The sequence below is a fragment of the Saimiri boliviensis genome, chromosome 4 (assembly GCF_048565385.1).
Source record: "Saimiri boliviensis isolate mSaiBol1 chromosome 4, mSaiBol1.pri, whole genome shotgun sequence".
In the NCBI taxonomy this organism is placed as follows: Eukaryota; Metazoa; Chordata; class Mammalia; order Primates; family Cebidae; genus Saimiri; species Saimiri boliviensis.
The window spans coordinates 46828161-46852480 of NC_133452.1; the positions used below are offsets into that span (position 1 = coordinate 46828161).

Consider the following 24320-nt stretch of genomic DNA (forward strand, 5'->3'; position numbering starts at 1 on the left):
TGGCTTTTGTAGGGTTCCCTGAGGCCCCTGTAGCAACCCATCTGGCACTTCGAACCTCCTCTGCCATCGGTATTGCCAAAAATAATTCAGCCTCTGAAATATATTGCTGAGGAACAAATGGGATGATTTCACTTACCTATGTGGCCCTACTCTTAAAATGTTCGTAGTTAGTTCATGCCAGATACATTTTGCGTCTGAGAATGTCCGTGTGCCCTCTTCACAACCGTGGTTAGCCCCCAGTTGAATACGAACCTAGTCAAGGGTGGGGACGGTGCTGCTCTTCTTTTCGGTTCAGGCTTTCTCCTCTGCCTCTCTTCCAGTTACTACTTCTCATCCCAAAGAACCCAAGGCTTCTCCCCAACTTTGCACTCCTTCAGGGCCCTACCAGGTAACGGCAAGTTAAATGACAACAGTACCAACAGCTTGACATGTAAAATCATTTCTGGAATGAGGCAAAATACGAGGTGGTGAAAGAATAAAGGCAAATAAATAAATAAAGTTGCTGTATTGAGATATCAGTGCTCATGTTGGTTCATACGTTATTCTTCCTACACAACTTTTGAATTTCCCTAAGAATATTGAGTACATTCAGACAAATTTAATACGTTCATGGATGAGCTGGTTTGGAGAAGAGGGAACTTTTGGTGCAAGAGAGGCTACGCACATCCAAGCTCTGAGAGACCTGTCTAAGTCATTTGCACTTTCTTGTGTGAACTCTCAAAGGTACTCTCTGAATCCATTTTCTTCATTTGTAAAATGAGAAACATTAACAACTATTTTATATGATTTTTATGAAGATTCAAAAGGATCTACTATGTGCTAAGTAATCACCAGTCACTCGAAATTTAGCTATGATAATAATTATTTCTATTGATGTGTGCCCATTAAGAAATCCATTCTAGGATTTTAACAAGTAAAAACAAATTTACCCCAGCCCTTTGTTTGAGCCAATGCTTCCGTTTTTAACTAGCTGCAGAATTTTTTTTTTTTTTTTTTTTTTTTTTTTTTTGAGACGGAGTTTCGCTCTTGTTACCCAGGCTGGAGTGCAATGGGCGATCTCAGCTCACCGCAACCTCCGCCTCCTGGGTTCAGGCAATTCTCCTGCCTCAGCCTCCTGAGTAGCTGGGATTACAGGCGCGCGCCACCATGCCCAGCTAATTTTTTTGTATTTTTAGTAGAGATGGGGTTTCACCATGTTGACCAGGATGGCCTCGATCTATTGACCTCGTGATCCACCCGCCTCGGCCTCCCAAAGTGCTGGGATTACAGGCTTGAGTCACCGCACCCGGCTGGCTGTAGATTTTTAATGTTCTGAGAGTGCCATCAGTAACTCAGGAAAAAAAAAAAAAAAAAGGGACCCACTCTGATTAATCAATCCTGTTTTTAGCCACAGAGGTGTTGCTAAGGGAAAGAAAAGAGAGCAGAGGAATAGAAGGAAATCTATTCCGGCAAGTAACATTGGAAAAAATCTACAGGTCTAGAATATTCAGCTTAAAGTCTTTATTACCCTTTATGTTCTGGCAAATGATAATAATACTAGCTTTTACTAGTATGCTAGGCACTGTCCTTATCAATTCCCAGGATTCACTCACTTAATCCTCATAATTTATTATTTTGCACAATGAAGAAATCGAAGCACAAAGAATGAAATAACCAAACTCATGAGAACAAATGGCAGAGCTGTACTTTGAACTTGAGTCAGGCTCCACGGGTACATAGTGATATTTCAACACATGCAATTTAGAGTGATCAAATCATGGTAGTTTGCATACTCATCTCAAATATTTGTCATTCTCTTTGTGTTGAGAATGCTCAACGTCCTCCTTCTAGCTATGTTATTATTTTGTTTTTGATTTTGATTTTTGAGACAGAGTCTTGCTATGTTGCCCAGGCTGTAGTATAGTTGCATAATCTCATCCCATTGCAATCTCTGCCTCCTGGGTTCAAATGATTCTCCTGCATCAGCCTCCTGAGTAGCTGGGACAGCAGGCACCCACTGCCACAGCAGGCCATTTAAAAAATATATATATCTAGCTAATTTTTGTATTTTTAGTAGAGATGGGGTTTAGAAGAGAAGGGGTTTCACCATGTTGGCCAGGTTGGTCTTGAACTCTTGACTTCAAGTGATCCACTCACCTTGGCCTCCCCAAGTGCTGGGATTACAGGTGTGAATCACTGTACCCAGCCTCTTCTAGCTATTTTAAATTATTTATTATTAACTATAGTCATTATACAGTGGCATAGAACACCAGAATTTTCATTTTCCTCTTGCTCCTCTCTATCCCCGTGCCTTGCCAAACATCTGCCCAAGTTGTCAACCCACCTGAGCAAACCTGAGCAAAACTAAGTTTATTTTTTTAAGGACACCTCCTTTTCTACTCACTAACATTTTAAGAAAGTTCAAATCTTTTCTACCCAGATCACAAAATGTCTCTGGGTACATGACACAGAATGGATTCTTTTTGTTCTCCTTGGTACAGAGGTAAGTGTCCAGACAGCTGCTTCATAGCTTCACTGTCACCTTTTAGCCTGGTTATCCCACGGTGTTAATTAAGAGTTTACAGCTATTGACTAAAGCAAGCGCCTTGTACAAGACAATGGCAAACTGGTCAAGGAGACTTTCTTTAATGAGTTCCAACTAAATAGCTTTGGTAAAAGTGTCTACTTGCTATGACAAAATACCATGGGTTCCTCAAAATAGCTTGATTTTTAAAAAACTTAGTAGACTAATTCAGTGTCGTCTTTAAACTACCACTGACCTCTCATTTTCCTTTGTCTGGACTCCATCTCAGTAAAAATAAACCCTTTTAGCTGGCAGATATTCTCAGTTAACAAGCCTGCATCAGATAATACAAAATACAAAATAATGGGCAAAACAAAATAATAGAACATTTGTGTGTGCATTGTAGTGAATAAGTGATTTAGAATATGTATCATTCACAATATATGTCACTGCCAGAAATAATGAGGAGGGACATGGCTTTACTTTTGGTTTCTAAATGAGAAAAATACTGTCAAAAACTATGACCCAACAGCTATGTTAATTTTTTCTTCTACATTTTCATAGAACAAATTACTCATTTAAATATCGACTCAGGATTCTATTTTTTTTTTTCACTGTCACAAAACATTAGTGAGTAGACTCATTGTTAAATAGTAATATTCATCGCCTATCACTCACCCATTAGCATGATTGAATTGACATTCTTGTGGCAATTACCATGAATTATCTATTTCTACCATCCTGTCTTCTCCCAGTACCAGGCATTGTGGATGTTTGCAAAATCACAGAGAAGGACAGAAGACAAATTGAGCTTCCTACCACCTCCATTACCAGAGCATACTATCTCATTTACTGCTTCCACCCACCCTATAAAGTATGCACTATTATTAAAACCATTCCACAGAGGAGAAAACTGAGACTTAGAGACATGATGTAAGTTGCCCAGGATCACACAACTGCTGAGTAGCAGAGCTAGAATTCAAATCCAGGTAATCTGAATTTAAAACCCACATGCTTAACAGTTTAACTCTACTCCAGAGTTTCTCAGCCTCGGCATTGTTGACACACACGGCCGGATAATCCTTGCAGTCAGGGCTGCCCTGTAGGGTGGTAAGATGCTTAGTGGCTTAGTGGTATCCCTGGCCTCCGCCCACTACATGACAGTAGCCCCTTTTCTCCCTTGCTTTCCACCTCCAGTTGTGGTAGCCAAAAATGTCTCCAGATATTACCAAATGGCCTCTAGGGGGCGAAATTGCTGCCCCACCCGTGGTGGAAACCACTGTTCCTCCTAACCCCTCTTTATTCTGATCACATAAGCTCATGTCATTAAACAACTTTTAGAAATATAATTTTAATGGCTGTGATAAATTTTATTGAATATTAAATTAGTGCTACACTTAAAATATTACTTTTGGTTAATAAAGAAAAAAATATATTTGAAAACTTAAAGCAATCAGGTTCTTGTTTTGCCACTAAAATAATAAGCAGGAGGTGATTTATATTGCAAAGACTAACTTTATTCTTTAAAATGTATCACCATTTTTTACCCAGCATACTTCTGAAGATAAAATGAAGGAGATTTGTGTTAGTAACAAATCTCTTTAATAGTGAAAGAGTTTAGTTAGTTACTGTAAACAGGCATGGCCTAAGTCAACAATCAAATGCAATATTATTGCATGCATATATTTCTGAAAATGAAAATAAATTCATCACTGACATTTATAAAACTTCAAAATTCTATTATTTTTCTAAAATGTCTAATGAAAATTTACTAACACTTTGGTTGTATTTTTGCTCCTTTTAAAATATGTAATTAGATATATATTTAAAGGATGTAATTTACTATTTCCATCAGTGTAATTGACTAAATGCGTAAGTGCCTACTGCTATGTTAGCTACTTAAAAAATATATAAAAATTGGCTGGGCGCGGTGGCTCAAGCCTGTAATCCCAGCACTTTGGGAGGCTGAGGCGGGTGGATCACGAGGTCAAGAGATTGAGACCATCCTGATCAACATGGTGAAACCCTGTCTCTACTAAAAATACAAAAAATTAGCTGGGCATGGTGGCGCCTGCCTGTAATCCCAGCTACTCAGGAGACTGAGGCAGGAGAATTGCCTGAACCCGGGAGGCAGAGGTTGCGGTGAGCTGAGATCATGCCGTTGCACTCCAGCCTGGGTAACAAGAGTGAAACTCCGTCTGCATTCCTGAGGAAGTTATTTTAGAAACAAGTCAGACATACACAAAAGCCCTAAGAATAAGAAAAAAGAGTGTAAAAGAATTAATATTTTGTATAATTCATATTAAAGTAAAACACACACACACATAAACACACCAAAGTTAAGGAAGATAGTAAAATTCATTTAATAGAGATGTTCCATATAATCATTTTGTTACAAATTTTGCATTTCCCGCATGAAAAAAATCACAGTAGGCACATACTAGAAGCAAAATATGTCAGACAAAAGCATCCTAAAGACGTTTCCATTATCAAACTTTTATAATTTTTCCAAATCTCTTTTGAGGTATGGGAAAAAATCTGGGGTATTTTTGGCTAAAACCAAACACACTCTATCCATGTGAATTTTGACTAGTGTTCATTCTCACCAAAAAAAGCACAAAATTTTCTACAAATTTCATGAAGTTTTAAATCAATGGTGTTCGATTTACATTTATCAGGAAATGATTTTCCCATCACCATAAAAATTGAATTAAAAATACATCAGGCTAAATAAATGCAAAAGAGAACAGTGAATTTTGTTGGATTTAGAGACAAAGGTATGTATTTGTGTGATCATGTATTATTCTTGACCTTTTCCTTTGGTGCAATTTGGAAGTAACCTGTCTTTTAATACCCTACATTGGACATCATCATTGCAATCCAAGTGAGTAGTTTTGCAACACAATTATCTAATATACACATGCTGCTTAGGGATGCAATGTTATCATATTTACCACCAGATTAAATAACTCAGGAAAACAGAACCACTAAGTCTTTCAACATGCAGAAATTCAGCACTCTTGATAGATTATGAGCTTTCATTTTCCTTCATTTTGAGGCTTTTCCAATTGGTCTTGTGTTGTTTCTTCATCTTTCTCCTTTACATCTGAAAAAAATTAATTTTCCATTTATATGTAGAATATATTGAAATTTATTTTATATTATATTGGAATAAAACTGTTGGTTTTCCCTTTGTCCACCCTTTCTCTTTTGTCCTCAATTCAGATATGGAAACTACACAAAGAAGAGAGATATGAGTAGGTTTGGGAATCTACTTTCTCCTCATCAACTTTCTCCTATTCTACATAGTTATTAAGTGCTAGGCAATCTTCTAGGGTATTCTCAGAGCCTCCATTTACAGATTACTAAACGGAAACACAAGCAGATTGAGTGACTTGTCGAAAGTCAGAGAGCTAGTGAGTGACAGTCACGACTTGAGCTTAGACCAACTGACTCTGCGGTCCATGTCCTTAGCCAGCTCCCTATGCAGGATTGCACTCTCTCCAGCTTCTTGACCCTTTCTACTACCTTTGCTCTTCCTCATTTTCCACTTCATAGAAAAAATAAATAAAGCTTCAGACAGGAGCTCCCTCAACTTCCTGCCATTAAATGTCTAAAACTCCCTGTGATCTGTGCTTATTCTTTTTTCCCCCCCCCCACTAGACGGAGTTTCGCTCTTGTTATCCAGGCTGGAGTGCAATGGCGCGATCTCGGCTCACCGCACCCTCCGCCTCCTGGATTCAGGCAATTCTCCTGCCTCAGCCTCCTGAGTAGCTGGGATTACAGGCACGCGCCACCATGCCCAGCTAATTTTTTGTATTTTTAGTAGAGACGGGGTTTCACCATGTTGACCAGGATGGTCTCGATCTCTTGACCTCGTGATCCACCCTCCTGGGCCTCCCAAAGTGCTGAGATTACAGGCGTGAGCCACCGCGCCTGGCCTGTGCTTATTCTTTCTGCCCTTCCTGTTATTACAATGGAAGGTGCACTTGTCAGCACTGGGTATGTAATTTGTTGGTGCCCGGTGCAAAATGAAAATGCAGTATCCTTGTTCAAAAAGTTATGAAGAATTTCAAGACAGCAACAGTAGAACAGTAAACCAACTGCAAATCTCTTCTAAGCAAGAAGCCCTATGCAACCACCTGGTTGCACAATTTTTGAGCTGGCTCCTGCTGTTGCTTCTGCTGCCCAGTTTAATGCCTTTATGATTCCTCATCCTATCCATTTTTGCTTCATCAGGAGGCTGACTCTAATAATCATCTGCTGCTCTCCATTTTATCTGACTTTCCCTTTCTCCTGCCTCCGTCATTCCCTCAAGTCACTACCATTAATGAAGACTCTCTTTCAACTGTAAGTCTTCCACATACCATCTTCTCTTTTATCCTTTAAAAAGTACCCCTCTTTCGCTGTCTCCATTTTTAAGTAAAACTATTTAGGTCTACTATTCTTTCAAAATTGTTCCTACCATGTCATAAATGGCATCTTTGAAATCTGATGGATTCTATTCAGGTCTTCAACTTTCTTTTTTTTTTTTTTTTTTTTTTTTTGAGACGGAGTTTCACTCTTGTTACCCAGGCTGGAGTGCAATGGCGCGATCTCGGCTCACCGCAACCTCCGCCTCCCGGGTTCAAGCAATTCTCCTGCCTCAGCCTCCTGAGTAGCTGGGATTACAGGCACGCGCCACCATGCCCAGCTAGTTTTTTGTATTTTTAGTAGAGACGGGGTTTCACCATGTTGACCAGGATGGTCTCGATCTCTCGACCTCGTGATCCACCCGCCTCGGCCTCCCAAAGTGCTGGGATTACAGGCTTGAGCCACCGCGCCCGGCAGGTCTTCAACTTTCATTCATCAAATATTTATTAAGCATGTACTATATACAAGGCAATGAATAAAACATAAATCCAGGCTCTCAAAGAATACTTGATGAGAAATATGGATAATAAAACAAAATAAATAAAATGTGTGCTCAATAAGAAGTAAAAAGGGCTAATGAAGAAATTAAAGCAGGAGTGGAAAATAGAAATTTTCAAGAAGTCTTGGTGCCTGGAGGATGCAATTCTAGACAGAGTTAGCTAGGAATGCCTCACTGAGAAGTGGGCATTTCAGTAAAGGCTTGAGAAGGTGAAGCAGAATTCTATATTGATAGCAGGGAGAAGAGCACTCCAAGCACAGAGAAAAGCAAAACCGAAGACAGTAATATGCAGGAAAGATTTGCAAGTGGGAGGACAATGGCAGAGAAAATTGGAATGGAAAATGGAGTCATAGAGGTACCAGAAAAACTAGATCTTGTGGGTGAAAAATGGCAAATTTATGGACCTATTTTGAAGGTAGAGTGGACAGTATTTGCTTATAGATGGGATGGAGAATATGAGAAAAAGAGGGAGATAAGGATGATTCCAATGCTTTTGGCTATAACTTTGTTAACTGGAATTATGATTTGCTGCTCAGAGGTGGGGAAAATGCAGAAGGAGCTGCCACCAGGAGACTATCTGGAGTTTGCTTTTATACCCATTAAGCCTGAGATTCGTATTAGATATCCAAGCAGAGATGCCAACTAGGCAGTTAGTATGTGAGTGTGCAGTTCAGGGAGCCCCAGGTTGGAGATACAAATTTGTAAGTCATCAAAATCATGATCATCATGCCAATGAGATCAGATTACATTATAGGCGAGATTACATCACAGAGATGATGTCCAAAGACTGAATTCTGATAATCTCCAATTTACTAAGAGTTAGGGGAGATGAGGAAAGAGAAGCTCAAGGAGGAGCAGCCAGGAAAGCACGAAGAAAACCAGATGAGTGAAGTGTCCGGAAAGCCAAGGGAAGATAAATATTACAGGAAAGAATGACAATCATCTATGACTAAGGGATTATGCAAGATGAGGACTAAGACTGAACGACTGATTTTAGCAGAGACAATGTCATTGTGATCTTGAAACAGCAGTGGAGTGATGTGGTAACGTGAAAATCTTATTAGGCAAAAAGAATGAGATGCAGAGGATTTGGAGCCACAGAAGCAGGTAACTCTGTCAAGGAGTTTTGTTACGAAACAGAAATGGAGGGCAGTAGTTGGAGGGAGAATTGGGATCAAGGCAGAATTTGTACTCTAGTGATCATAACTGGTTTTCTTCTAATTAACATGGCAGGTGCTTAATAAGTGTTTATTGAAAGAACTCTCTTAGAAAAACAAGCTTAAAAGAAAATGGTACTCTATAACAGCATGAAATACAAAGCATTAAATTATTTCTACAGTAATTGAAGCTGCACTTGCCACACTGTAGTTCTAAGCAAACCACACACAAAGGTTTCTAGCTTTCAGGGAAGAGTTGCTATATCCGCTATCTCTAAGTTGGTTTAATGAGCAGATAATGATATGAAGTCCCCTTAACTTGTTATCTTTCTATGAAATGAAGTAAGAATTCAAGATAATAATTAGATGAAAGCTAACAAGATATCTGTTGTCAATCTAGTTTCTTGCTCAGGATTATTAACTAAACTATAAAACATGATTTCGAATACCTCTTATAGTCTTATTTTTTGCTTTGTAATGTGAAAGTGTTTAGAAATATATTGAAAGATGATTGCAGATACAAGGAAACAATAAACTGCTCAAGAGGTTATGATTGCTGTCAACTTTGCATTGTGATGTTAATGAAAAGAAAACTCTTTTTCATATATTAGGTACTTTCTGATCAACATTATTGTTATTCTTCAACCTTCTGTACATGTCAAGTGTTTCAATGTAATTGAATATATTTTCAACATATTCCTTCAACATAATTTCTCTGAGAGAAACATCAAACTTTCCTTTTAATTCGGCTCCTGGTATTTCAAATGTGAATAAGCTTTTTTGAACAGTTACTTATCTCACTTTTTTGATGATAACAAGAACTCTTGGGAAAGTAAGAAAATGTTGAGCCCTAGATTATCTGGCTTGATTCTTTCTCTAGAAGCCTAGCTTGAAAAAACATTTCTCCTACACACACACACACACACACACACACACACACACACACACGGTAACATTGATATAAACATTACATTCAGATTCCTTATTATATATCTTTTAGGTAACGTACTTTAGCTGTTTACTAAATCAAGCTTTTCATTAATATAAATCAGAAAGAATAGTCTATTTTTTTTTTACATTTTCTATTTCCATCCTTGTGTTCTGCTCGTCTTTGTATCAGCTGCCTTTTCTACTCCTTGCCACATTTTCAGAGTGCCTCACAGAACAATAATTCTGCAAGATGTTTCTTCAGAGATGGTCAAATAAATGAGAGAAAGAAATGCTGTATGTTCTATTTTTTGAAGCGTATAGACACACTATTACTTTAAAGTCTCTGTAACAAAGGCTCTGAGAAGTCCTTGTCTAAAAAGGAAACATTCTGAGAAGTGTAAAAAGTCAATCACGTTTAAACCACCAATTCCAAACTTATTTGACCACAATGCCTTTTTTTTTTTTTTTTTTTTTGAGACGGTGTTTCACTCTTGTTACCCAGGCTGGAGTGCAATGGCGCGATCTCGGCTCACTGCAACCTCCACCTCCTGGGTTCAGGCAATTCTCCTGCCTCAGCCTCCTGAGTAGCTGGGATTACAGGCACGCGCCACCATGCCCAGTTAATGTTTTGTATTTTTAGTAGAGACGGGGTTTCACCATGTTGACTAGGATGGTCTTGATCTCTTGACCTTGTGATCCACCCGCCTCGGCCTCCCAAGGTGCTGGAATTACAGGCTTGAGCCACCGCGCCCGGCCCATAACGCCCTTTTTGTATGTAACACATTAACACCCAGAAGAATTCCCGTGAAACATTTCTTGAGAAAAGTTGGTATAATGGGAAAGACTAAGGCTTTGGAACCAGAGAGATTCTATTATCACTTAATTTTTGTGAGCTTGAGCAAATCACTTAACCTGCTTGGGGCTTAGGTATGGTAACATCTATAAATCAAAAGAGTGGGGACCTTTTAAGGCTCCCTTTCCTTTTCACATTCTGTATTTCCATTTGTGCTGAAAAGGTAATCTATTCATGTTGCTTGTCAGGGGAGAATTTCATTTGCACTGTTTCTCCTCAATCATATAAAATGTGTCCTAAAAATATACACTCAAGGCCAGGCTCAGTGGCTCACGACTATAATTCCAACATTTTGGGAGGCCTGAAGTTAGGCGTTTCAGACCAGCCTGGCCAACGTGGAAACCCCGTCTCTACTAACAATACAAATATTAGCCGGGTGTGGTGGTGGGCGCCTATAATCCCAGTTACTTGGGAGGCTGAGGCTGCAGTGAGCCGAGATTGTGCCACTGCACTCCAGCCTGGGTGACATGAGTGAAACGTCATCTCAAAAAAACAAAACAAAACAAAAAAAACCTAAACAACCACTCAAATATTCTGAATGTTTTTCTTTCTGGTCCACTAGACCTATATATCCAATTTCTTCATTGACATGTCCATTTAGATGTCTCATAGGCATTCTGAAGACAGAAATCTTCACTCCTCCCACTCTCAAAATTGCCTGTCCTCTAGGCTAACCCTTCTCAGTGGATGGCATCAGCACCCGCCCGGTTGCTCTCGGAATTATCCTCCAATTCTCTTCCTCATCTCTGCCACATCCAACTCATTAGCAAGCCCTATTGATTCTGCCTATAAAACATATCTCAAATCCACTGACCCTTCTTCTTTCCCTGATGCCACCCTCTGTCACCTCTTGTTCATATGTCATCAAATACCATTGTCCTTCTTATCATGGTTATCAATTTATAAGGGATAGATTAAAACAGATTATGAACTGAGAAAATCTCAGGTTAATTTTATGCAGAATGCTAGACAACGGAAATCCTAGATTTCCTGCCACATAATAATATTTTTTAAAATTAATTTTTATATTAATAATATTTATTAAAAATTAAAAATAAAACAAGGATAGATCTGAGGGAACTCTGCAGATCTCCTTCACCTCAGAATTTGTATTTTTAAGTGAAAAAATTATTGAAACCATAACATCTGAGACAGACCCCAGCTTTCAGTTTTCATTAGCAATTGGAAATCATTCATTTAAAAATTCATAATAACATCTATGCTTAGCTAATGAGAAAAAGATAAGTTTTCAAACTACTTACTTATAACTTTGTTACTAATATATTATATATGTCATCTACCTATGTAAGCCTATTTCTTTTTGTGTATTTTTTTCTAATCTTTAACTTTTCATTGATAAATAAAATTATATATATTTATGTTGTGGTGCAACATGATGTTTTGATATAGGAATACAGTGAGGAGTGGCTAAATCAATCTAATTAACATATCCATTACATCACAAACATACACGTGTATATGTATATGTATGTGTGTGTGTACTGAGAACACTCAAAATCTACTCTTTTGGCAATCTTCAAGTATACAATACATTGTCATTAACTATAATCACCATGTTGCTACAATAGATCCCTTGAACTTATTTCTCCTGTCTAATTGTAATTTTATATCTTTTGATCATCATCTTCCTAATTTTCCTGGTAGCTACCATTCTACTCTCTGTTGCTAGCAGCTTGAATCTTTTAGATTCCACGAGTGAGATCAGGTGGCATTTGCCTTTCTGTGCCTGGCCTATTTCACTTTACATCATGCCTTCATCGTTTTATGTAATCTTTAGCATCTGGTGTTATATGTAAATTCATTTTTAACATTTTGAGTTTAACTGATCCCTTTGACTTTATTTCAAAATGATTTGAAGAAAAATATAAAAACAGGAACATATTCTTTCAGATCCTAGTCTCTCTAGTGACCAAAACAAAATGGAGAACACTGCTGACTCTCCGACAGTGTATTTGCTCTCTTTTGTTTAATTAAGTAATGTCAGTAAACATTAAGGTTTTGTGTGTGCTGAAGATGTATAAAGTTTAAATAGGGTTTTATACTAACAAGTGATTGCCTTCTCTCCCTCACTAGTTTAGAATGGACTCTTCAACAGCAACATTGTGTTCTTATGGTCACATTACATTTTCAAACTTAAAAGGCCAAAAATATTACACACATTTTTCTTTTCTTCCCTTCATCTTTTCCGTCTTTTCTTTCTTATAATATTTTATGTTGATGTGTATGCTTTTTTACTCTCACTGATAGTGTCACATATGAGAAAAAGTGGCCTTTGGAAAAAGTTGAGATACTCATGGAACTCTAGGATCTGGTCATAGTCCCTGACCTACAAGGATATTTTTCTTTTTTTCTGAGACAGAGTTTCACTTTTGTTGCCCAAGCTGGACTGCAATGGTGTGATCTTGGCTCACTGCAACCTCTGCCTCCCGGGTTCAAGCGATTCTCCTGCCTCAGTCTCCTGAGTAGCAGGGAGTACAGGCATGCGCCACCATGCCTGGCTAATTTTGCATTTTTAGTGGAGATGGGGTTTCTCCATGTTGGTCAGGCTGGTCTTGAACTCCTGACCTCAGGCAATCTGCCCACCTTGGCCTCCCAAAGTGCTGGGATTACAGGCGTGAGCTACCCCGGCATCTATAACTATTTCATAATGATTGAACAAGGAACATTTGCAACTCTACCTGGTAGCAAATAACCTCCTGAAGCAAAAAACCAAGAGCCTCCTTCTTAGGCTCCCAGGAATGGGCTAGATGTGAGCAGCCTCTGGTTCTCACTTACTTCATTGTCACCAATAAAAAATTCCCAAACAAATACTAGAGTACAGCTGAGAGTGTACAATGGGGCACAAAACCTGAGTAGTTTGTTAATGGCTTGGAATTAAAATTATCTTTAATCTTTCTGAGTGTATTTTTTTTTTTTTTTTTTTTGAGACAGAGTTTCACTCTTGTTACCCAGGCTGGAGTGCAATGGCACGATCTCGGCTCACCGCAACCTCCGCCTCCTGGGTTCAAGCAATTCTCCTGCCTCAGCCTCCTGAGTAGCTGGGACTACAGGCATGCGCCACCATGCCAAGCTAATTTTTTGTATTTTTAGTAGAGATGGGGTTTCACCACGTTGACCAGGATGGTCTCGATCTCTCGACCTCGTGATCCACCCGCCTCGGCCTCCCAAAGTGCTGGGATTACAGGCTTGAGCCACCGCGCCCGGCAATCTGAGTGTATTTTTTAACTTTGATTCAGGGTTTTTGTTTTTTTTTTTTAATCTCCATGAAAGTTTTTAAATGAAAGGCCCCTTTTAACACTTTATTAAAAGTACCTTTATATTCATTTTCAGGAGACTAAATTCTGGAAGCTATATAAACTGTATGTAAACAATGGAGAGAAAGACCTAAGATTTCCCTTCATGGTTTGACAGCTCTAAATTTCTCTTACTGTCATCTTTTCTCACTGACTGAAGAATGTTCACCTTTTATACAAAAATTCTCTTGAAAGAATTTCATCCCTACCTGATAGTAAACTTTTTCCTAGATATGAGAATTAAAGGCCTTGTAGCATACTATAGTGAAGCAGAAGCTTCCAAAGTGATTTGACAATGGATGGCAGAAGAAAAATTATTTTATTTGTGAATACTTCTCAATAAAATTGAAAGCTCATTGAGAGAAAATCACATGTATTCACCTTTGTATTCCCAATTACTAGCCTTGTGCATGACTATACACATGCAATGAATAAGTAAAACTTCAGTTTCCACATACACAGCATGAGACAAAAAGATAAAATATATGACTTTGGAAAAGGCTGAAAAGTCTACTAAGCCTTAAACAAAACCTGAGAGGTTTAAGGAAACAAATAAGGAAACTGAGCACTTTTAACTAGATAAAAGAAAGACTGTTCCAGAGAAAATGACTGGTTAAGAAGTGACAATGCTGTTAATTTTAAGAGGATATTGAGTATTACCTTCCTTCACAGAGAGAGCCTCCAGTTTGAGGGGCAAATCTGAGGTTCCGCCTGTGGCAGCTGAACTCTGGATGTCTGGTAAGGCATTCCGGCGGCCCGCCCTTGCTGAAGATGCAAAATTGGTGACCCCAAGTTCCACATCAGTCATTTTTGATGAATCTGTCCTCATAGCAACATCTACGAATAGAATGTGCACATGAAGAAGAAAATGAGCCTATTCAGAGCTAAATGTTCACCACAGTGGCTTAAAGGCATGGCTAGATCAAAAACACAATAGGCCTGAGAATCTAATCACTGATCACAACCTTCATCAATGTCTACTGCTATAGTCCTGGAGCATCCATTTGCACATTCGCTGAACAGAGCAGGAAGTCCTCAGTGTGAGGCAGATTGCTAAAAATAACCCTTGAGCTGAATGAGCCACTTGGATGCTTAAGGGTGCAGTAATCCCTCGCCTTTTGTTCTGCTTTTCTATGGATGGACCAGCCAAACCAGGGCTTGGAAGGAAATGAAAACCAACTTGTTTGACCACTCCTGTAGAGACTCTGCCTGCTAGTGTTTGCTTGTGGCGCTTGTTCAGGCTGAAACCAAATAACTATAATTTGTAGGGACCAAACAAAACACTCTGTTCCTACTTCTTGGAAATAAGAAAACGCCTTTATCTCAAAGGCATTTTCCCCAGAAAGAGCTGCGTATTTTGACATGTTCTGGTCTGAGACATGCACATGTGAAGCTTTGTTACATAGGTAAACTTGGGTCATGGGAATTTGTTGTACAGACAATTTCATCACCCAAGTATGAAGCCCAGTACCCAATAGTCATCTTTTCTGCAGCTCTCCCTCATCCCACCCTCAACCCTCAAGTAAACCCAATGTCTGTTGTTAAAAAAGAACTTCTAAAAAGTGGCCCTTGGAGTGGGCCTTCAACAGGGAAGAGAAATTCTGGGTTTCATGTTTATTTCAAGATCATTTTGCTGCTAGCTGCCTGCTATTTTAGAAGTTTTTGCTTTTGCCTTTATATTATTATTTCAGATATACGCTTTCTAACTTAGCCCTTTTTTGTAGATTGATGCTGGAAATAAAAGAATCACAAAACTGTCTAAAAGTTTGTTAAAGTAATATTCGTTAACTACTATTTTAAAACCAAAACCAGAATTGGCCATATTAAGAAGCTAAGTAACAAAACTGCTTTACTTAGGGGCTGTTCTTGGCCATGGGAAACTCACATTTGGTGCCATCTTCCTTTCAGAGTCTGCCGCTGATACTGACTGACCCATTTTTTGTCACCACGGGTAGACAGAACAGCTAACCCCACCCAGCCTCACAGCAATGTGGAAGATAACACTTTCGACACAGAAAAGCTATTTTCCTGACCAAACGTGTCAATGACCTAGAAATTGGTGGCAAGAACATTTGAATCCACAAGGTGACTGACTCTTAGCTGGGATCCTTAAACTCCAAAGCAAAGAGATTTATTATACCACTGGAGATAACCTAAAAGCCCATCAAGAAAAAAATATGAATTTTTTTTCATAGAAAACTATGTATATTATGTTGTGGAATATTATACCACAATTTTAAAGGATGTATTAGATTCAGTGACACACTGAAATAAAGCAAGTTTAAAAATTAACATTTATAGTGTGAGAGAAAAGGGGAGAAAATTATGAATACAATAAAATTTCAGACCGGGCACGGTGGCTCAAGCCTGTAATCCCAGCACTTTGGGAGGCCGAGGCAGGTGGATAACAAGGTCAAGAGATCGAGACCATCCTGGTCAACATGGTGAAACCCCGTCTCTACTAAAAATAAAAAAATTAGCTGGGCATGGTGGCGCGTGCCTGTAATCCCAGCTACTCAGGAGGCTGAGGCAGGAGAATTGCCTGAACCCAGGAGGCGGAGGTTGCGGTGAGCCGAGATCGCGTCATTGCACTCCAGCCTGGGTAACAAGAGCGAAACTCCGTCTCAAATTAAAAAAAAAAAAATTTCAACTTTATACAAATAATAAAAATCCTAGTTGAGAATGGAAAGGAGAACAAGAAAAATATTAACCTTTTTTCAATACCTCTTTACATATTTTGACTTGTACTAATGAGCATGTATTACCTTTGTAATTAAAAAAAATTGAATCATCCACTTAGAAAAATTGTGAATAGATATTCTAGCACAGAAAGGCTCTAAAAGTAACACTTTGACAATTAACCAAATAATATCGTATCCTTAAGTGAAAACTTATTCTTCCCCCAATAGACATCTTATTTATCTGTTGTTAGTTTTCTATACAACACTGATTGCATATGCTTGATTTTTTTTTTAAAAGGGGTGATATACAAATAGAAAAGAGGCAATTGCTCTCTTTAAATTCCTTGTGACATTTAAAATATATAGCCCATAGAAACATGAGGAAATACTACAGAGAAAAATGACAGATTAACTTGAGGTTCTTTTAATTTTCTGGGCTTAAAAAGCTAATCATGTTTATGTTTGTTAACCAAAGCAGCTGACTCACTAGCAACTCTTCCTCTTTTTTCTTCTATAGAATTAACAAAGGACTCTAGGTGAGTGCTGCTTTTCAACTGTGGCTGCTTAGGCGGGAGCTGGAACCCTTTAGATATTTGGAGATTTCACAGAAGTTCTTACAATCCCACAGCAAGGTAATGCATACTACACTGCCTGGAACACACTTCTATCTCTATTGAAAATATACAGTTTTCAGGCTGCTTGACTAAAGACTATTACACAGTCATATACATGCTGACACCTTTAGAGTTTCTGAAATACTGAAAATGCAACACCAGCACAACTCAAGAGGACAAGATGTTCAAGCTAAATGGAGCACTAAAGGCATACTAAAAAATCACCAGTCAGAACCCACTGGGCTCCAAAGAGCCTGCTAAGAAAAGAGGATGTTAGTACGTTAGAAGCATAATTATAAAGAAATAGAAGTTTGTGCAAACTCTTTCTTAAAGCCAAGATTGCAAAATGGTAGATACCTTCTCTTCTCGTCTCTGGATACACATCACTCACCCTATCTTCCATAGTGAAACCACTGCTCATCTTATACCTAAGACTTCAAATAAATTTCCTGCTCACTAAATTAATTCTCTGGAGGTCTGAGTCAGACTTTCTGAAAAAACACAGAATAACAAAGAAGTAAAAACATGCATTTTGGAAAAAATGTCAGTACTTTTCCTGGCCAGAGACTGAGAGAGGAGAAACAGACAAATGGACAGACAGACTGACACTGGTCTCTACCGGTAAACAACGGCTTTATCTGCCTCTCTCCAGTCTCAATATCCTAAGGCCTTATGCTAGATGTTTTCAGTTCTCTGCCTACAGATCATTTATTTTTTATGATTTCATGTTTTGAAACACACAAACCTCTTCCAAACAAGGTGAAAGAACTAGAATTACTTCTTTATGTGCCAGTAGAAACAGGTCATTATTTATTCACCCAGTCATCTCTTGAGTTCCCACTAAATTATTGAGTGCAAAATCTTGTTTTTGGCCCACAAGTTAAAAAGAGTAACCCACAGTCTGGTGAGATGAGACACAGTTTGATCTTTCCAGTTATCTTTCTTGACCTCCAATCCTATTATTTGGAAATAAAGTAAAATTACCCATTCCTAAAATGTGAGTCCTTTACATATCTCCTATTCACTTAAGCAGCAAGATCATTTTGAGCTAAACAAAACTTACATAAAATGTAGACATGTATAATTATTTTTTAAACTTAGAAACCTTTCTGCTTTTGATATTTTTCTACAGGTGGTATTTCTGTGCCTCTAGTGCAAGTCAAAGGGAATGCTACCTTTTGTTTGTTGACACACACATTTTTTAATGCTTATGTTCTTGCATGATAATTGCATAGACAGATCCTTCAATATACATTGGTAGGTACATGGAAGTTATTTTTGTCACAGAGAATTTTTGACAGCTTAAAGATATACAATTCAAAATACAAAGTCAAATTAATTTTTCATTATTTTCCAGAAAAAGCACAAAACTGAATACCTTTCCAGCACAATGTTACTTCTTACACTAACATAAGGCCACTTACAACAATAATATACACCAATGGTGTTAATGATTAAATAGACTAACTGCAAAAACTATGTAGCCCCCTTGAGTATGTGCCTGTGTTTGGGGGAGGCAGATTTAACTGGTCATCTTATTCTTTTTACTTTCGTGCTAGAAAGAAACTAAATACCCTCCATATATGTATCTCCAATATATACCCTCCATAAAGGGTAGGGAGTTAGTTGGGCTTCTCCCAACCATTTGCAGCTTCCCAAAAGGACTTAAATTTCTCACATCATTGCAGGATATTACATTTAAAAAGATGAGATAGTCCAAACTTCCAGATCCAGATACTTAAGTGATGCATCAACACAACATAGCTAATTTGTGTCGAATTCTTTCCTAAGTTTATATGGTACTGTTTCTTCTATGACCATGATTCCTCCTGCTGCTTTCTGTAACAAAAACCAAAAACTAAACCAGCTATCAACAGGAAAAAAAATTAAAATGAAAAAATTCATTGTACACCAAAAAGTCTTTCTAAAATTTAAATAGGTTTCTTTTTAAATACATTATCTTGAGTGGGGTGTGTCTGTTTCTGTGGTGTGTGTGTGTGTGTGTGTGTGTGAGTGTGTGTGTGTGCATGCATGCTATGTATAGTGGGTGGTATCCAGAATAAAGAGTGGTATTTTTACTTCTCCTTTAGATGAGTATAAGTCTAGGTGGTTATAACCATAGAAGAGCATCCCTCCTACCTACATTTTACATAGTTTAGCCTTTATTTCTAGCTTCAGAGTGTTCAGAATTGAGAGGATTTGCACGGATTAGAAGAAACCCTTCTCATTCTTTTTTTCCACTTTACCTTAAGCCATACCTATACTCCTTCACTGTCATTTGTTTCACGTTATTCTTTTGAATCAGTGACTCAAATATTCTTGGTTCTTATTTTATTAAGGCACTGGAGCCTGCTTAAAGAAGTTGGGGTTCAATTCAGAAAGCATTTATGTAACACCAACTCTACAAAGCCCCAAGCTAGACACGGTAGAACTTGGCAGAATAAACAAGGTCTTCCCATGCCTTAAATGGCAGTCTGTGAAGGCTGCATACAAGGCACCTCTACCACATGAGCAGAGGAAAAATTAATTATTTTTATTAATTCCAGAATAGAAAATGAGGCCAGGCTTCACAGGGATCATAGAATTTAATGGAACCCCAGAAAATAAGAAAGCAAATTCCAGTGAGGGGGTGCTCTCAGACCGTCCATTTCTCATTTAGTTGCTTTCCCGACTGCTATTATACAAAGTATTCTTAGATTTCAAAAGGAGCACAAATACACTCCTAGTACACAAAATCCCCAGCACTGAATTTTCACTAGTAAGAAAATAACATAATTTTGAAGTTCTTGTGGTCTGCTTGTATTCTTCCTTACAAAGAGGGAACCCAGCCAGTCTGTCTAGGGGGTTTACATGCAAGGCCTAAAATATCAGTTCCCTTTTCAATGAGATATATGGTTTTAAAATGTCAAATGACTGTTTATGACATCAGTAGGAAGAAAAGAAGGGGAAGTTAATTTTTACCAGTGTGGTCACAATAGAAATGGCTTTGTATCCCTCTGCCTAGTAGAGGGACTGGAACATTCCTACTTAACACAATAAATCAATGTTGAATTAATAGCTTAAACCTATCATTTAGGAGCTGAAAATGAAGGTCATTTTATTATTCATATTCATAATAAAGAATGCAAGTAAAGAATAAAATAAGACTTAAAGTTCAGTTATTAAATATTAAAATAGATTTTGTTATGTTAACATCAAAATAGCCTTGGAGTCAGGCTGCAGACCAATGGCAAATACAATGGCTTTTACTGTGAGTAGTAAACATGGATTTGGTGAAGGTAAAGCTGTAGCTGATGCAAAAAACAGGTTCAGAACCACCCTCCTCTAGGACATGTGATGGCTCTACGGTGCTGGCACAGGACTTCTTCTCTGTAAGAGATTCATAAACATTAAATTGAATAAATTTGTCAACCTGATGTCAATTATACTTTGTCAATTTTCCCTTGTATATAAATGTGGTCCTCTGATACTTAGATCAGTTCCTACAGCTTTAATAAATTTCCTTTTACCATTTTTATTCTCAACAACAGGAAAAATGAAGCCTTTTATTCCCTAGACTTACTTTCTTTTCCTACAATTGTTACAGAGAGTGACATTATCTATGAAAAAAATCACCCCATAATTGCTCTTTTGATATAAAGTTAACTTAAAGTAGTAGTTTAAGCATGGACACTTTATTTATTTAACACAGGGTCTCACTGTGTCACCCCAGCTGGAGTGCAGCCTCAACCTCCTGGGGTCAAGCAATCTTCCCACTTTAGCCTCTCAAGTAGTTGGGACTACAGGCACCACCATCATGCCTGGCTAATTTTATTTTTATTTTTTGTAGAGATAGGATTTTTCCATGTTTCCCAGGGTGATCTTGAACTCTTGGGCTCAAGCAGTCTGCCTGACTCAGTCTCCCAAAGTGCTGAGATTACAGGCAATAGCTACCACACCTGGCTAAGCATGGACACTTTAAATATGCTTTCATTTCAGAAAGTATTTATAATTAATATATATTTACTTGTCTTTCAAAAGGAAAATGCAGTGTGATACCAAATAATAGAACTATTTTTACTAACACACCAAAATTTATAGATGGAAACGTGTATCACCTATTAAAGCAACTACTTTACTGTCATATATTCTACTTCTGAAACTGTTTTTATGACTCCATCATTGCAACTCATTTTATACTCATATATCAAATAGTGGTAACATGTTTGATTTAAAGTATAACATATTTTATAGTAAACTGTTTTTAATTAAAAAAATATGTCCCACTTGATCACCCATCTCTTTGTACTAAGAATGACCTCAGCTACTTTTCAAAACCTTCTTAGGTAATTTAGATTGGCACATATTCAAAAGAAAACTATTTTAAATGATAATTTCAAAGCAGAGCTTTGAGCACTACTGAACTGCATTAACACACTCTCAAAGTGACTGCCCTGATTTAGTCCTCTTGTTTGTTACACGGTCTATATGGAGCAATGGAGAGTGTGGTTGCCTAAAAGTGAACATTCCTGAAATTGAATCTTGGACTTTCAACTCCCAGAAAAACATCTAACTCCTTTGTTAACACTCTACATTTATAAAAAGTAGGATATATATTATCTATTTTACTACTCTGGACTCAAATGAACTAATGCTATAACTGTGCTTGGTTAACAACTACACAAATGAAATTTATTTAGATATCTGTCATATAAATTTATAGGCACTATGAAACTATCATTATGAATATCAGTTATTCTTTTAAGCAACAGTGTTGACATAGCTCTAGAGACAGCCTCTGATGTTGGACTGACTATAAAGACCCCAGAAAGTGATTAATGCAGCTGGAAGCAATAGCTCATGCCTGTAATCCCAGGACTTTGGGAGGCTGAGGTGGGCAGATCACCTCAGATCAGGAGTTTGAGACCAGCCTGGCCAACATGGTGAAACAGTCTATACTAAAAATGCAAAAATTAGCCAGGCATGGTGGTGGCTGCCTGTAATCTCAGTTACTCAGGAGGCTGAGCTAGAATCACTTGAACCCAGGAGGAGGAGGTTGCAGTGACCCAAGATCGTGCCACTACACTCCAGCAACAGGACAAGGCTTCATGTCAAAAAAAAAAGTTAACTCTGAGACATTTCCAGAAACTTGATACTGTTTAAAAAGGCATTTAAAAAATCATTTACAATCTGCTTCCCAACACACAAAGCAACATCTGAACCATACAAGTCAGCAGTCACAGAAAACCATTTCTCCCCTATACTACCCATAAGAGGACTTCTCCCTAAAGGTGAAATTTTCATGTACTTTCGTAAACAAACCATGTTTAAGTGTTCTCTCCAATGGTTAAAATGGGATTGAAATTCCTGATTTCTTCATGATGCCTAAAAAATATTCTTAATCTGAGTAATATTAAAATGAGATAATATGGCAGAGGAAAAAGGGTCACAAAAGATAACAAGGTGAGAGTCCTGCTTTCTCAGTGGCAGTTGCCTTAACCACCTCGTTTAAAATTGCATCTCCTCCCTCCAGCTTCTGATTCCTCTTACTTTTATTTATTTATTTATTTATTTATTTATTTATTTATTTATTTATTTTTGAGACAGAGTTTCGCTCTTGTTAGCCAGGCTGGAGTGCAATGGCATGATCTCGGCTCACCGCAACCTTCGCCTCCTAGGTTCAGGCGATTCTCCTGTCTCAGCCTCCTGAGTAGCTGGGATTACAGGCACGAGCCACCATGCCCAGCTAATTTTTTGTATTTTTAGTAGAGACGGGGTTTCACCTTGTTGACCAAGATGGTCTCGATCTCTCGACCTTGTGATCCACCTGCCTCGGCCTCCCAAAGTGCTGGGATTACAGGCTTGAGCCACTGCGCCCGGCCTCTTACTTTCTTTTAGCACCCATTAGCTTCTAACATGTATTTTCATTGGCTTGTGATTGCAGTTGTTACTTATTGTCTGTCTCCCTTCAGCACAAGGTAAACTCCACAAAGGAGAGCTTTTGTTTTTGTAGGTTATTTCATTGATGTATTTATAGGACCAAAAGCCATGCCTGATGCTCATTCAACAGACACTAAATAAAATAATTGTTTTTCTACTTTTCTTTTTTAACATGAATCTTTTCTTTTTGCATATGACATTAATATATGCTTTTTGTTGAGAAAAGGACAATTCTGAAAGACATAAAGAAGAAAAACAGATTGCTAACCTGCTATTCAGTGATAGCGCTGTTGTAATTCTGTTGCATATCCTGCCAGAATTTTTTCAGCGGCACATACACAAGCCTATCACGATACATTTTACACGTCATTTAGTTTGAAGCTAGATGATATTTATTTGATGTTATTTTATTATATCTTAAAAATGTAATCTTTCTCGCCAGGCACGGTGGCTCATGCCTGTAATCCCAGCACTTTGGGAGGCCGAGGTGGGTGGATCACCTGAGCTCGGGAGTTTGAGACTTGCCTGACCAACGTGGAGAAACCCTGTCTTTACTTAAAAATATTTTTAAAACTTAATCTTTCCTGAATCAACATAATTCTAAATTTCTAATAACAGTTTTAAAAAAATAAAATTTTATTGGATATTAACATTTCAGAGGATGTAGCAACTATGTAAAATGTGCATAGCCACAAAGCAAGGAACATGGCCGAGAACTGAAATTATTTATAAACCTTTCTTTAATTAAATTGGACAAACAAAATGAATATAAAATAGATAGGTATTATGCTTTTTAAAATGCACCAAATTCTAAAAGTTTCGGTAGTGTCTTTTTCTCTATTTCATCAGTTTAAAGAAAAAGTCTTAGGATATCTCTTATTCTCTATTTGAATGAATATAATATTCATTTTTTTCTTCCAACTAAGGAAAGGAGAGAAATGATTAAGCCTTTTCAAACTCTGATTTGTTTTCTAAGTTCTCTTTGGTACTTTACAGAAGAAATCATTATAGTGTGGCAGCAAGCAAAAAATTCAATCAAAATTACAGTAACAAAAATTAAGAGTTGTTTTGAGGATTTCTCTGGGACACAGAGGAAAAAAATTCCAACCAAATGGCAAACAACTTTAGAAAGAAAAATCATCTTATTGAAATATTTTTCATCAAATTATGGATGTTTATATTAACTTACAATTAAGTTAATAGAAGTAACATTATTTAAATTGATACATTTGACTTTTTTTCTTTTTTGAGACAGAGTCTTGCTCTGTTACCAGGGCTGGAGTGCAGTGGTGCAATCTTGCTCACTGCAACTTCTACCTCCTGGGTTCAAACGATTCTCCTGCCTCAGCCTCCCAAGTAGCTGGGACTACAGGTGTGTGCCATCAAGCCTGGATAATTTTTTGTATTTTTAGTAGTGATGAGTTTTCACTGTGCTAG

General features: G+C 37.8%; 1 protein-coding gene across 4 annotated transcripts in view; it reads right to left on the minus strand.

The window, feature by feature from the left end:
* Positions 1-4854: 4854 nt before the first annotated feature.
* PKIB (cAMP-dependent protein kinase inhibitor beta) overlaps positions 4855-24320 on the minus strand; it is a 118382-nt gene continuing 98916 nt past the window's right edge. For 3 of the 4 annotated variants that reach the window (XM_074397554.1, XM_074397555.1, XM_010342956.2), the window contains 2 exons: positions 14330-14506; positions 4855-5609 (listed from right to left, as the gene is read on the minus strand). In XM_074397554.1, coding sequence (XP_074253655.1) covers positions 5542-5609; positions 14330-14506 — 245 coding nt within the window. In that variant the 3' untranslated portion in view covers positions 4855-5541. Of the gene's footprint in view, positions 5610-14329; positions 14507-15554; positions 15687-24320 lie in introns of those variants that run through there. The other variant, XM_010342957.2, reaches the window with a different exon arrangement.